Source organism: Trachurus japonicus, chromosome 16 (genome assembly GCF_045865225.1).
Source record: "Trachurus japonicus isolate A0001 chromosome 16, Traja_1.0".
Lineage (NCBI taxonomy): Eukaryota > Metazoa > Chordata > Actinopteri > Carangiformes > Carangidae > Trachurus > Trachurus japonicus.
In genome coordinates, this window is record NC_140922.1 from 30822939 (window position 1) to 30839246 (window position 16308).

At 40.7% G+C, this 16308-nt stretch overlaps 1 protein-coding gene across 3 annotated transcripts in view; it reads right to left on the minus strand.

The window, feature by feature from the left end:
• atg5 (ATG5 autophagy related 5 homolog (S. cerevisiae)) overlaps positions 1–16308 on the minus strand; it is a 47621-nt gene that overhangs the window by 22688 nt on the left and 8625 nt on the right. For all 3 annotated transcript variants that reach the window (XM_085803049.1, XM_085803048.1, XM_085803047.1), the window contains 2 exons: positions 14194–14288; positions 1775–1892 (listed from right to left, as the gene is read on the minus strand). In XM_085803049.1, the coding sequence (XP_085659175.1) occupies positions 1775–1892; positions 14194–14288 (213 nt within the window). The remainder of the gene's footprint in view (positions 1–1774; positions 1893–14193; positions 14289–16308) is intronic.

Below are 16308 nucleotides of genomic sequence, written 5' to 3' on the forward strand. Positions count from 1 at the left end.
TACGAAGAGCTCTGGTGTCCCTTTACAACCGTTATATGGACATGCACTGCTACGCTGAGACCCCCTGTAACTCAGAGAAGGGACGGAGGACTCTGAAACTTCTTCCAGCCCTTAGTCCACATGAGGGTGAGTAGATAATGAGCGAAATATCATTCTAGGGTGAACTATCCCTTTAATGTTTAATAGTGTGTACTTGTTATAAAGTGTTACCCTTGTGTTTAGTTTTTTCCGGCATATTAATATGGAATATTTTGCAAAATGATCCTGTTTTATATTGATTAGTTTGATGTTCTACTTTAATAATAATATATTAATCACTTTACTTTTAATCCATTCATATCTTATTATTGATTTATGTTGTAAGGTCAGAATATATGAGCCAAAAGCCTCTGGTAACAAACTTTTTGTTCCATTTCCATGCTGTTTTTGAATGACGGAATTCAAAATGGAAAATAAAAAAATTACAATGATCTAAGCTCAGTTTTCTATTTCTAAGAGGACTTGTGCTGATTGTTGCTTGTCTCCGAGTATGAATGAGACATGATTGTGGTTGTGACTTGACGAGGACCTGGTCTGGTGACATGACCTCAGTTATTATTAAAACAACTAAACCGTCTTTCCGTGTGCGACCGCATCATTGTTCACCTCTGACTTTACATCACCTCTGCAATTTGCTCTCATTCTCTCTCTCTCTCTCTCTGTCCTCACTCCCTCACATCGGCCAACTCTTTATCTCCTCTCCCCTATCATCATCATCATCATCATCATCTCATCTCATCTCCTCCTCCTCCTCCCACATCTTTGTTCACTTGTTCTGGCAAAAGCCGCTATTTGTCCCTCATCCAGCCGGGTGCACTATCAGAGAGAGTGGATCTCTGACATGCGTCGTGTGGCTGTGTAAATAAAATAAGAGCTGAAAGGAAGAGGTGCTTTTTTCTTCTCTCTCCTGGAGGACTAGACGGAGATAAGGCAAGACGGAAATCAAACCTGGCTGATAATGTGTTTTGTATTTGGCGCGATTGAGGCTGCAGGGTGAAGCGATGTTTCCTTCATGTCATAATCGTCTTGTATTCACTTAAAGGGATACAGTAGTTCAACATTTTGGCAAATTGGCCCATTGCCATAATCCCTATAGTCATAGCAGTAGGTTTGTTACCTTTAATTGTCGGTGGAAGCTATTTTTAGAACGGTGGAGCAGAGCCGTGAGCTGCTCAGAGCTACGCTATACGGAGGCTCATGGGATTTCTTGGTTTCCCTCATCAAACTCATCAAATACACAATCCAACAACTCCACAACGCTCTGGTGGACAAGTTTTGACCTGCACATTCACCACGCTATGAGATAATAACACAACGTTACCACACAGAGTTGTTTTAGAGGGAAATACAGAGACTGCTTGATGAAAAACTGTCCCTGAAGGCAACGTGCATCAACGGTTTTGCATGCATTTCCCTCTAAAACAACTCTGTCTGGTAACGTTGTGTTATTATCTCATAGCGTGGTGAATGTGCAGGTCACAACTTGTCCACCAGAGCGTTGTGGAGTTGTTGGATTGTGTATTTGATGAGTTTGATGAGGGAAACCAAGAAATCCCATGAGCCTCCGTAGCGTAGCTCTGAGCAGCTCACGGCTCTGTTCCTCCGTTCTAAAAATAGCTTGCACCGACAATTATGTCAATGGGCCAATTTGCCAAAATGTTGAACTATCCCTTCAAGTTAATTACTATAACAAAAACTGAAGACTGAGTGTGTGTGTGTGAGGCTGCACACTTACCATCACCGGGTATGGCGGCTGGGTACATTTCCTTCAACAGGTTGCCAAGCGTGTGCACGCTGCCTTCGGGTGAAACGGGGCGAAACTGTTTCTGGATAAATGGCCTGTCACTCATCGTCTGTAATGAATCAGAGAGCGGGAAATTAACAAACATATTCTTACACGTTCAGGATCCAGAGAGCAGAGAAGCAAAGTTTGGATCGAACAAATCACTGATTATTGATTTTTGTAGTTGAAAAGTGTCAAATACCCTAAAGAATGCATCGGGGAATTGACAAACACCGTGGGTTGTGTACTGTACTGTAGCTTATATTTGCCCTCTGTAAACCTGTTCTGCTTCATGGTAAAGAAAAACAAACTAAAACTGTTTTCTGATGGTCGAATGAAAAGAAGAATGACTCCTCTATTGTTTTCTGCTTCCACCGGCAGGTCGGGTCACTTTGAGTTTTTAGAAACCAGTGTTTGTGCCAGATATTTTGAAATTCCTCCGAGGCATGTGTGTGACATATCACATTCACAAGAATCGAGCTCACAGGGACTTGTTGTGATGTTTTGAACGCCAAAATCTAATAACGAACACAACTGAACAAACGTCGATGCCAGATTGGAAGAAACTCCTTCGACGACGCGCTCCTTGTTCCTGACAGTGACGCGTCCGTCCGGCCACAAACCGACGCCAGAGCAGAGACATAAAACGTTCGTCTGCTGACAGGAGCCATGACGCATTCGAGCGGAGTCTAAATCTAAAAGCCAGACACTTCTTGTTATCCATCCTCTTCCTTTAACTGGGCAACGTGCAGCTGCTGCTTCTTCTTCGAGGATAAGATCACTCAATCAATCTTTGGTGCTCAGTTTAGGAAGTTCTCCTCTGAAATATGGCAAGAAAAACCACCAAACACCTTCAAATTCCCATCCAAGTGACGATGCTCCTATTGATGATCTTAATATCTTATTCATTATCAGTTTACTGGAAAAATTTAAACCAAATGTCCGGTAAATGGGAAGGTCATGTATTTGGTAGGATAAAGGGAAATTTTTAGAGTTGTACTGTAAACAGTTCCCTGAGTTAATATCATGGAAAGAATCTACAGTGTGTTGCACGCAAACCCTGTGAATGAACAGCGTGTTGACCCGACCTTGTGCTTTGATGAGCCCGGCTGCTCAGAATGTGATATTTTGCAATTCACAACATTTCAGCAGATGTTACTGAAGTGACGCCGGGGCCGACATGGTTTCCTGGTCAGGGATCTGGTCTGGAAGTCATTAGCTTCTGCTTAAGTGTGTACTTGGCAGAAAAGTGGGCTTCTACGCAGACTTAAAACTCCTCTGGCTCTCCGGGAGGTTCTCAGATGTAGGGAATGGTAGAGTAAATCATAATATGAGCTTTGTGTTTCCTTCGTCCCTTTCACTGCTCTTCGTGGAGGTTGGAGGTCATGGATGTTTAAAGACTTTTGCTCAGAGACACTTCAGCAAAGTGGATGGGTTTTTTTTTTATCTGTTGGTCACCCTGCTGTGACAATCACCCTAGAAATCTGCGTATAAACCAAAAGGAAAAATTTTCCCTTACATGAAACATCACGGTGAAATGCAACACATCTTATGGGAAAAAAAAAAAAGCTGACAAACTCAGCTGGCCCTTTGGTGTTGTTGGGAAAATGCATTGCGAGGTGAATCACATCCGCTCTTCCACATTTCTTTCGTACCCACACCTTCCACCACACTGAGAGGCATGTTATCGCAATCATGTCCTGGCCCTGAAGCTCACAGTCACAATCAGCTGCTGAGTGTGATCTAAGATCCCATCATGCTACTTTTTGACCGCAACCCAAACGAATCAACAGTGACCACTAAATGCCTTTAATGTAAACTGTGCAAGTCATGATGGGAGAGCTAAACAAAAGTGACGTACGCAGCAAAACATCCTCATGATGACTGCTCTGTGATGCAGCACGACGTTTCATGAGTGAGAGGAAATTACCAGCAGCAGACACTCAAAGACCAAATCTCGTAAACTGCACCCAGAGCTGCTAATGAGCTTTGACTCAGGGGGGGCTGAGAACAGACAGAGGGTCTTACATTACATTATGTACAGACCCGGTATCACCCTACACCTTCTGGAGGGGCCGGGGTGTAAAGCTCCATCTGACAGTTGACTCCTCAACATCAGGGTCACGGCTTCTGTTCCTATACCGCAGTGGTTCCCAACCTTTTTCTTAAGGGACCCATATTTTTACCATTGTAAACTTTGGTTTACAACCCCCCCCCCCACCCCTATGAAAAATAAAAAAAGGAACATCATAACTTCTTTTACATGAAATACTTTATTATATTTCAGTAATTTAATAACAGCATGGAACAATGAGGAGAACTTGTGTATGATTACAACATATTTCTTCAGAACTTGTACTTTTAAAAACAACTTTTTCATTAACATATTTCAATATTACCTGCTTAAATTAATTTGAAAAGCAGCATGGAACAATGAGAAAAAACTGTGTAAAATTACAACATATTCTTCAGAACTTGTACTTTTAAAAACACAATGGTGTGAACTTGTACTTTTAAAAACACACAAATTGTGTTTTTAAAAGTACAAGTTCTGAAGAATATGTTGTAATTTTACACAGGTTTTTCTCATTGTTCCACAAACGCTCTGTTCCTCGTGATAAAGGCCTATAACTTATTTATCTATTTAAATACACAAATAAATGTTTAATGTGGCCCTTGAATTTAGTTGATTTTGTCACATATATGAATTAAATGCTTAGCCTACTCATTTATTTAACATTTTAATTACATTAAAATTATGAAACCCCTTAAAATCAAGAGGGCTTCGCGATCCCCCCTGGATCTTTGGCGGCCCCCCAGGTTGGGAACAACTGCTATACCGAAGCCAACGTGACTCTGGATGTGTAATGTGCCAGTAATTCCTGCACCGATTTATCGTCCCGACATGCTTTATACTATATGCGGAGCTACTATATGCTGGAACTTCCTGTAAATCCAGTTTCCTTGGATCTGATTGTGGTTTTGTCGGCCGGCTACAGAACGTTCTCTGTAAATGTCAAAAGTCTCACTATCGCTTCGCTGCTGAATTAAAAATGCAGAGGTTCTGGTTACCAGGTGACCCGTGGCCACAGCAGGGCTGGAGAGAGAGAAGGCACCGGGCGCTGGACCGTGTCCCGGCCTTCAGGTAGGGACTTAAAGGGATAGTTCACCCAAAATTCAAATTTCACTCATTATCTACTCACCCTCATGTCAACTAAGAGCTGTGAGAATTTTCAGAGTCCTCCGTGGCTTCTCTGAGTTACAGGGGGGGTCAGCGCAGCAGTATTTGTCCATATAATGGTTGTGAATGGATACCAACTTTCTTTGTCCAAAAAGACACACCAAAAAACATCCAAATACCTCCATGCTGCTCGTCTGTAATGTCCCTCTTGTATTGAAGCCTGACACAGGAAGAGCAGTGAACCGAGACACTGGGAGCTTCCGCTACAAACAAGCTTAAAATATAGACTTATTTAATTTTTTTCGGAACAATTTCTCATGTCGGGGCTTCAATACAAGACGGACATTACAGACGAGCACTATGGAGGTATTTGGATGTTTTTTGGTGTGTCTTTTTGGACAAAGAAAGTTGGTATCCATTCACAACGATTATATGGACAAATACTGCTGCGCCGAGACCCCCCTGTAACTCAGAGAAGGCACAGAGGACTCTGAAAATTCTCACAGCTCTTAGTTGACATGAGGGTGAGTAGATAATGAGTGAAATTTGAATTTTGGGTGAACTATCCCTTTAAAGTCTGCTATCTGGTTAATCAGATGCCTTACTTGTGTCTCAAGATCTTACATAACGCACCAACTAGTTAAAATGTAATATTCAGAGACTCAACAGCAGCAGTTTTTGACTAAAAAGAAGAAAAAAAAACATCTGGGAGCATTATTATCATGACTTACATCGGGTCAAAATAAGGGCTGAGCGATGTGGTTGAAATTAGCAGCATTTCTCTACCTTGTATCATCAATAACTGAATCCACTATTGTTCAAGTACCTTGGAAAGAACCTCGTCTTACTTCCTGACGATCATTAGTCGTGGTCCAAAGTACATTAATTTTCCAATTACAGTGTTTATTCCAAAATGGCTAATGCACAAAATCATAGCACAATGAACTCCTCCACACTGATTAGGATAAATTAATCCATAATATCTACTGATTTGATCGTATCATTACGGTTCAAACAGCCAAACAAAGGCAGGACTGGATTGTTACACAACCCTGGTGATCAATAGCGATCAGTATTAATGAGATCACTGGGATTCAAGTAAAGCCGTAGTCCTCCCGACATAAAACAATGGGAGAAACTGTGGCTGTGTTGGGTGTGCGGGGGCATGGGGGGTGTATAAGCAAAGGCAGATACCCAACCTGGTGTCAAACGGAGAGTCTGACACACAATAGGGCCTAATTATGAAGCTGTGAAAAGGAAACCGGCGAGGACCGGTGTCGAGTAACTGAGCGGTAACTACACACCACGGGGCCGGGGTGCGAAGAAGCAAGAGGAAAGGTGGCGGTGGAGGCGCGAAGCCGGCGCTCGGGTTACACAGAAACACTGAGTCACCGGCAGGAAGCACGGACGGCGTTTCGTGCGGGATCGGCGACCAGAGCCAGAGCAGGGAGAGTGCGCTAAGTGACAGCTACTTCTTTGCATTTTTAAATAGCGAGGCCATGAATAATTGAGCCGCTCCACCATACAATGAAGGGGGAGCTATTGATCCCCGGGGACAGGAGCGTGATACCGCCTGGATGGAAGACACTTTCTTTTCAGGTGGCGTGACACCTTAGCTGGCACAGCGGCACACGGAGACACAAGGAGGGCGAGGTGTCATTAGGATTCGGGTGAAAAGAGATGGCTCGCTCTCGCCGAGTGAAAAGAGCAGCGGAACTCAAGACGTCGGCTAATTGGCGGAGGGGAGTCAGTCAATCCGCCTAATTGATGGTAAAGCAATGGAAGGAGGGCCGCTGCGCTGTCAATCAACGGGAGTTTCCGCGAATCGAGAGGGGTCGGAGAAAGCGTTTCCACTGAACTCTGAGACCATCCATTCGTAAATTAAAATTCCAGCCTCTTTCCTCGTTCTCTCGGAGCTTGAAATTAACACCTGTGGAGGAGAAACTCCATCAAGGGACGCCGAATTGAACTCTAAATTATTCATCGCCCTAGTGTTATGCTAGGTTGACCTGTGTGGTACTTCACCATTCGTCTCCATATTTCATTCACTGATCGGAATTTCTCAGCCATGACTTGATCTGTTTGTCTAATTTGTCTAACCCTAAAAAAAAAACAACTTCTGGTTCTTAGCATCAACAACTTCACGAAGATGTTTTACTGACAACATATCGTCTTTTGTACCGTTTGCCGTTATTCACTGGTTTTCTGATTCTCTTAGCTATGGTGGTACTTTGTCATACAGATACATTTCAGTTTCAGATTTCCACCTCCCCTTCAACACTTAGCTCTACTTCCTACCAAAGAACTTGGTGTAGATTTTATTTGCATAGAGCTAAAAACCTCAACATACTTTCGAAAGGTTTCAGGCTCAGATCAAGACTTTAAACTTTAATTACATAGCACCATTCTTAACATAAACACAAGGTACAGATAAAGAAATTTAAGGTACATAAAAAACAAAGAGAAAACCAATGAAAAGTCAAATATGAATCAAATTGTGTCATCCATGGTGTTTAAAACTAACACGACAGTATCAAAGCCCAACAAAATAAAATAGGCGCACCATTGTTTGCTTAGGAGGTTTAAAATGCCTTTTTATAAAGGTGCACAAGGTACAGATAAAGAAATTTAAGGTATATAAAAAACAAAGAGAAAACCAATGAAAAGTCAAATATCAATCAAATTGTGTGGCCCATGGTATTTAAAACTAACATATGACAGTATCAAAACCCAACAAAATAAAACGCAATATAAAATAGGCGCACCATTGGTTGCTTAGGAGGTTTAAAATGTCTTTTTATAAAGTTGAGTTTTTAAAAGAGATTTAAAGTTCATCTACATTTGCATAGACACTGTGTGATTAAATAAAGAGATCACATTTCATTGGAGCCAAGAAAGAAAACATGTTCTTTCTGTAACTATGGGGAGCTTTAATAACCAAACAAACCACTGACATGGAATTAATTATCAAATTAAAACCTCCATCTCGCCGTGTGTTATGATGTACAGATGTACAGATCTATGTGTTTGCCAACAGGACACAATAAAAACCTTTTGACCTGCTTCTGCTTGGATGTGCAATGACCCCAATTGCAAAACCTTTTTTAACTGGCAGTCACATTTCTACTAGAAAGCATTACAGTAAATTTGGCAACATGTTCTTCCCCCGCACATCCAGGCCCCATCACCTGTTGCCCTTGGCACGATTACGATTACGCACACGCACAACTGTTTCCAGCATTCCCATGTTTTGTAATTGTCTGTGTAGTCACAACCTCCCCCTCGTCTCTCTCAACCATTACAAGGTATCTGGGAGGCAATAAACCTGCATTCTTCGAAACAGGCTGGCTTCCACACCGCACCACAACACAAGAGGTGGGCGGAGGAAGACTGCCTGCTCTTGCATCTGAGGTTTTTTTTTTTGTGTGTGTGTGTGAGCCGGCGCTGAGTCACAGAGCGGGAACACAGAGGTGTACCTGTAGCGCAACAATGTTTTAAAAGGAAAGACAGTAGTAATTTTCACTTTCCGCGCAGTGAGTGAGTGAGTGAGTGAGACGGCGGCCGGCACCCTCCGGCTCTTTGAATCACAGAGCAGTGAGGAAAAGGAACGCTAAAGGAAGCGTGGTGATGCACCGGCGGTCAAGAAAAATCCCCGAGGTGCGGCAGATGAGGCTGATGAGCAAACACGCAAGATAACACACAAATAAAGGGCTCGAGTGGACGCAATTGACAATGACAAAGACAATTACACATTCATAAAACAGGCAACAGATGCTCAAAAAGGAACAAACACTATGACTGTCACCAAAGATTTAAAACCTAAAAAGATGATTCATGCACAGTATGAGCGTTCCTTTCATGTATTTCATAATATTTTGAACGTATTATGTAATAAAGTTGTCTATTTGACGTTACAAGGATATAAAAATAGGTTTATATGAATATCTTTGCAATAATACAGCACACAGATATGGATTAAATATAATATTACATGTTGGAATCTGTTTTATATCTTTTAAAGATTATACTTGCTTCATATTTAGAGCTATAGCTCTCTAAAAAGTAGTTTAGAGTAGCACTTTATACATTTACCTACTCATGTCGCAATATTTTTATGACACTGAGACTTTTGTAAACTAATTTAAAGCACGAAAACACTTCATCCATAATAGTCAAGGTGTGTTTCACAAGGGATTTAACTGAGCTTCATTTTTTTCCACATTTGGGCCTAATTATCTCAGAGAGTCATCTGATAATTGAGATTCTTAAGAAATAATGTGTAAAATTCACGCAATATCTTTACACCCTGGAGGGTTTTCTTCAGAAGTCTAAGATTTTAGAGCCATTTTTAACCTTCAGGATATGAGGCAGACACACACACACACAAACACAAACATCCCAACGTGTCGTCCGTGCCCATGAGGTGTCCTCGTCTCCATGAGGAGCGCAGGCCAGACGGAAATGAGCCCTCTGTTATTTGGACCGAGTGTTGTCATTAATTCTGTCTGCATCAAACGCAGCACATGTTATTTACACTAAAGACCACAATCTGGCTTTGAAGGACTCGGAGCGTGAGTGTTGTGTGTTTGTGTGTGTGTGTGTGGGAAGAGGAGGAGGAGGGGGTGGAGGAGGGGGGGGGTCTTTTCCTCTGTATTAGGCCGTCTCCTGTTAAATCATCCTGTGACTTCTCAGTATCAAACAGCTTTGTTCTGCTTTCTTTTCTTTTTTCTTTTTCTTTTTTTTACCTCCTCCACACTAAAAAGGTCTTCAGTGGGTTTTGTCGTATCTTGTTGAGTCTTGTCACGACGACTCTGGATTCTCCTCTTTGCAACAACATCAACTAACTCTGCAGAGTTAAGAGTCTCCAAAGATTTCCACTTTCACGAGCTCTTCTGCTTGTTTCTGTGTTTTCAAACGTCTGATCAAACGTCCCCCTTGTTCTTGGTTTTTCTTGGTCCTTCCTGTGACTAATATTAAAACTGCAGCCACTAATCTGAAGGCCTTGAGTTCGCCCATGACGTCTCAAAAACCAACAACCACAACCGGTGGAACGATCAGACGCACTCACACATCAGACAGGTGGTAAACAAATGGGCAAAACCCCACCATATGCAAAGCTGTCACAGAAACAAGACCCGAGGGACGACGTGTGAATCAGAAAGAATCATCTTTTTCAGAGAATACTCTGCAGTAAAGTAATAAAATGTTGACTCATGCAGCTACTTCTTGCTTCTACTTCTTCTTGCACTAAAATCAACGCTGCCAATTTGTTTTTGTATGGAATTTTGTACATCACATTTTATTTTATTTGCTATTTGCTATTTTATTATGTATAGTTTGTTCTTTATATTTTACTATTTTATTATGTATAGTTTATATTCTTATTCTTTATATTCTTACACTATATGTTGTTATCGTCACTGTATGTCTGTGTAATGCTGCTGCTGCACTGTAATTTCCCAGATTGGGATCAATAAAGTATATCTATCTATCTATCTATCTATCTATCTATCTATCTATCTTGCATTCTTTAAAAGTTTTTTTTTTTTTAATATAAACATTTCTGCAAATTCCTGCTCCCTCTGTGGGTCCGTACAGAAAACCAACCATCACAGGTATCTGTATCTTTCTTTGAGCTCGCTCTTTGATAATGAGCACGCTGAGTTTCCACTCCACTCTCCTCCAGAGTTTCCAGGCCTCGGCTGCCTGTAAATATTTAGCACTTAGTAAGTCAAATGAAAACCACACCACCACCACCGCCGCCCCCCCCCCCCCCAAAAACAATCCAGACTTTTCAAGAATTATGCTTTGTGTGTGTGTGTAAATCTCACAGTGGGCTTTGCAACGTCCCTTTGATGCCTTTCAATTGTCATGAAACCGCCTTCGGGGCCTCATAATAAACGCCAGTGGACACTTTCAATTCAAGCCCATTGGAAAATACTCAGAACGAGAACAGCTCTGAGGTTTCTGTCTGCCTGTCTGTCTTCTTTCTTTCTCTCTCTTTCTTACATGGTTTTTACAGCTGCGACAAGTGCAGAGTGTCTGAGAGAGAGGGCGGCTCGGCCTGCGTGTTTCAGTCCGCCACTTTAAAGCAGAGGGGGGGGGCGGAGGGGCGGTTATGTTTTATTACCGAGCGCAAGAATGTTTTCTGTTGAAGTGTAAAATGGTTGATTTACACACTGGAGATGTGAAAGTAAAAACACAAGCATTTATGAGCTTTTCTTTGGGGTGGATTTCATGCAAAACAGTCGCTCGGCAGAAGTTGACGGACAGCTGCTGCTGCTCCGCCTTTCGCTGTACTGTATGTATATGTATATGTATATGTAAACGCAGCCAGATGTGGAGGCCAGCAAAGAAGATTTAAATAATTTACATATTCAATAATACAATTCATAACAGCGGGGAAATCACCAGCAGCAGACACTACCGGTTACAGAACGGAAAGAATAACGCTCGGTAGGAAAGTTCACGGTTAAACACCGAGGTCCTGCTTCTCTGTTTCACAACGTGGCGCCGATTCGAAGGCCGGGTCCGTTTCCTTCTTTATTATTATTATTATTATTATTATACATGATACAGTCTTTTATTCCCTAACGTGTCTCGACAGGGTTCCCACTAACGTTTAATTCCTCTACAGGACTCGGTGACAGCGAGTGGTGGTGGTGGTGGTGGTGTGAGAGAGTGTGGGGGCCCGTTGTGTTTGCTGTGATTTTTGAGATCAAGGCTTTTAAAAAAAAAAAAAAAAACTGCATGGCACATTCAGCCACTCAGACTCAAAGCAGACTGTCAACATGTTTTTATTGCACAGATCCAGATGTTTTCCGAATTCTTTATTCCGTTAACTGGAGACGAGACGAGATTCTCGGGTGTCCAGTCAGATCGCAGGGACTTTATTAAATAAGATTGAAACGACTCTCTTGCTTCAGATTATTCTCTTCTCTTACAAATTGGCAGTTTTTTTTGGTGATACTGGATGAATCTCTTCCTCAGTCGAAACCATTTCCAGTTGACAGATTCATTCTCCACACTTTTCCAGCCTCCTGATGTGCGTAGGAAGTTAGGAACCCCCCGACACTTGACTCAAAGCATGGCACACACACACACACACACACACACACTGTCTGGGCTCGATGCATGCTAATGTTTTCCAGGCAAGGATTGGCCGCTTATTCATCATCATCTCTGATTTCTTTTCTTTTTTTTTCTTCTTTTTTTTTGTTTTTCGATGCTGCAAAAGGGAATTTTCACCTGAGTCAGGGAAAAATCTTTTTTTTTTTGTTGTTGCTGGAAACACCCGACGTGAGGCCACTTGTCTCGTCTCCTGATCGGGAGTTGAACCCTGGCTCTCGCCCTCTGGCTCGTAGCGGTTCGGTTGAATTGCCCACACACACAGACACACACACACAGACACAAACAACGTGGGCAGATTCATGAATGTCGCATGTACGGGAACGAATGAATAACACGGCAAAGAACTTTTGCAACTTACAGTAGAGACATTTACACAACACGCATAGAAATTATGTTTTTAGACAGGGTTCACTTCCTACAGCTTTAAATTTAAGACTTTTTAAGACGTTTTTAAAGCCACTTGAAATGAAATTTAAGAACCGACTTCACAATAAACACTAATGCAAAAAAAAAAAACATAATTAATGACGCAGCGGACGTTCACTGCCACCGAAACGTTCGATCGAAGACGCTCCGATTAAATACGCTGAGCTGTATCTCACTTGTGTCTCTTTTGAGGGTGTCCTTTCACTTTTTCCGGACTCTTAATGCATTTATTTAAATGCATTTATTTATTTAAATGCATTAAAAGTCCGGAAAAAGTGTTGGCCGCCACAAACTCCTCTATGTCATAGTGTTACCAATTATTTTAAGATTTGAGACTAATTACAATCATAAAATCCCACTTACTAAGTGTTAACATTTTTAAGACGTTTGAAAAAGTGATTTAATGAATGAATTTTTTTGAATGATTGATGAATTCAATGCCTTTTAAGACTTTTTAAGGCTCCGTAAGAACTTATTTTCTCTTTATCTTGTTTTATTTGTTGTATCTTTGTTGTATCTTTGTTGATATTGTATATTTATTACTTGGTTATCCCGCTGTATGAAGTTGTTTGTCTTTTAAATGGAGTATTCAGAGAGTAGACTTCACTCTGGGGATCTGTACACATTAAACCATAATAAACATTTAGATACAGAGAAGAATGGTCCATGAAAAACAGGTTTGATTGGCTCCTAAACTGGGTTAATATACAGTATACGTCCGTCATTGTGTTGAGACGTATACAGTATACATTACCTCAGATTAAAAAAAGCAGCTCTCAGACACTTACTCATGTTGTTTGAAGACAGTGTTATGTCAGACATGAATGCTTCGCTGGCTGCTGTTTTTTGTGTGTGTGTTTTTTTCCGATTACAAAACTGTGATAAAACAAGAGAGCAGTGTTGTTCCTCTGAGTGATGAGCAGGTCAAGAGACTGATGAAATGCCGACAGGTGTGGAGGCGTTTTGTAATGGATACTCAGTTTGCCTGCAGGTGTGTGTGTGTGTGTGGGTGTGTGTGTGTGTCAGGAAGAGGCAGGGTTTACCCACTGTTGGTCATAAGATGAATAGAGAATGATTACCTGGATTTTTTTTTTTGTGTGTGTGTTTTTTTTGGAGCATGACACTGCAGATCATGGTTGTGGCGTGAAACTTGCCGATGACTGACTGAAGGTGATTTCCCTGTTTGAGCAACAACGAACGCCGCAGCAAACTATTTTTTTTGTTTTTGCAGACATGTGGCTCCATCTACTGGGCTGACTGGGACACTTCAGCTAAAAAACGTTATAACTCCACAGTGGGAAAAGAAAGAGGGGATATACAATTGATAATTAAATTAATCGTCAACTATTTTGATAATTGAATAATCGGTCTGAGACGTTTTTCAAGAAAAACAAAGTCAAAATTCTCTGATTTCAGCTTCTTAAATGTGGATATGTATTGTTTCTTTGTTCCTTTATGACAATAAACTGAGTCTCTCTTTGGTTTGTGGACAAAACAAGACATTTGAGGACGCCATCTTGTGGTTTGATTGATATTTTTCGACATTTTTTAACATTTTATTGACCAAACAACTAATCGATTAATCGATAATGAAAGTAATCGTTAGTTGTAGCTGGTGGTGTGTGTGTTTTACCTGGTATATCCTGAAGGGGATGTATCTGAAGCCTCCGTCCTCACTGGGATATTCCATCAACTTCCTGTTCATGGCCCAGAACTGGTCGAACTTATCTGCAATTATACAAACACACACACACACACACACACACAGGTCAGTCATCGTAAAATGAATCCCAAGGACGAGTTAAATAATAATAAACTAAACTAATAAATAAACTAAATCTTCTGCAAATGGTAGATGAGCTGACAGACTAATGAATTTCTCTTTGGGGATTCAAAAAGTCATTTGAAGGTTTAGGCAAAATAAGCTGATGCTTCAGCCTACACCTTTTCGGTCAAAGTGAATTGTATTGCTTGTTGTGTTTTTGTTCTTATTCGTTTTGTTTTGTTTTGTATTTATACCTTTATATTTGTCTATTGTATTTGTTTTTATAAACCCGAAATAAACACACTAAACTAAACTAATTTGTATTCTTGTTCGTATTCTTAATAAAGGACATGAATAAACACCAAAACAATGTACAGTTAAGGAGTGATAGGAAATACTGACAGCTAATCTGTCGATATGATATATCCAAGTTTTATTCTTTATAATCATATGTCATAGTTTGATTTGGTGAAACCCCCAGTACTGGTCTGGTGGCCTGAGCCGGGAGGGGCAGCCCCTCTGCAGGCGGCGGTAAACAAAGTCCAGGGTGATGCTGGTTTCTAGGGCTGGGTCTCAAACCTCAAACCTCACACCTTCACATGTTTGTTTTTTAATTTATTTTACTGTGTTAGAGGTTAAAATGAGTCAACAGAATCAAGTCTTGAAAACTGCAGCAGATGTAATCTCAGAAAACGTTTTGATGCTTTTTTTGGGGAGGGTGGGGTTTGTAAAAGGAGAAGGTTGTCCCCACGGTGACACATTATGATACCCACAGGTTACAATGTAATGTCAGCAGTATCTAAGATTTCACATGAAACTCTGCGCTGAGTCACACCACAGTATCTTGCTGCGTCAACCGAGACAAATCAAGGTACAAATTCAGGCTTCTCAAAACTCTAGGGGCGAGAATCACCAGATTCCCTGAGATTATAACGATACCTGTGCCTTGATACGATGTTAAAATATTGAAATATGCTGCGATATATTGGGATTTATTTGCTTTTTTCAACCACAAATGGTGTCTCCAAATCAAAACTTTATTAACATCTGTTTTTCTCTGAGATAAACTTCTTATTCTGTTCAACTTCAGATCGATACTTGCAAACTACCGCGATACCATGCTGTATCAATTTTTTCCTCCCACCCCTTCTCAAAACAGAACATGGGATTGTCCACATTTCATTTCATTAGGACATGAGGACGTGCAAATGTGTGAATGAGACATAAAACCGTGATTATAACAAAAGATAAAAAGGTACATGTTAACATATCTATAGATGGGACCCTTTTTGCATAAATAATACGAATATGAATACGAATGACTTTAAACTTCAAATTAATTTGTGTGTGAGCTCATTTACCATTTGCAGAAGAATTAAAAAGTCTGATGGCTGTGGGTATAAAACCATAATTATAACAAAGATAAATAGGTACAAGTTAACATATAGATCAATAATGTCTGCACACAAAACCATTCATGTGGCTTTTTCCTACAAATCAATTGGTAATTTAACTATTTAGTTGGTTAATCATTTTATATCCTTAGTGAAACAACTGCTTTATATGCCGGTGCATATTCTCATTTTTCCAGGTCATAGTATTTCAAAGGAGGTTAAATCGAAAGTAACTGGACTTAGTTATTTGTCTAGGAAGATGTTTCTCATCCTCTCATCCAAGAGGCTTCATCAGTTCATGTACGCAACTGACCAGGCTCTTCCTAGACAAATAACTAAGTCCAGTTGCTTTCGATTTAACCTCCTTTGAAAAAACTGCTTTATATGATTTAAATATTTATTAATCACCGTTTTAGCTCCATGTCTGGAGTCTAATTAAGACACGTCCAGCACCAGAACAAGACTTTTTGCACCTGCAGAGTTTAAACTAAAGTGAACTGATGCAAGTTTTCACCTCGGTTTCACCATCAGTGAAATTGTCTGTGCTCTGATCCCTTGAGGCAGCGACTGTTCTCTGTGTTTTCAGTTT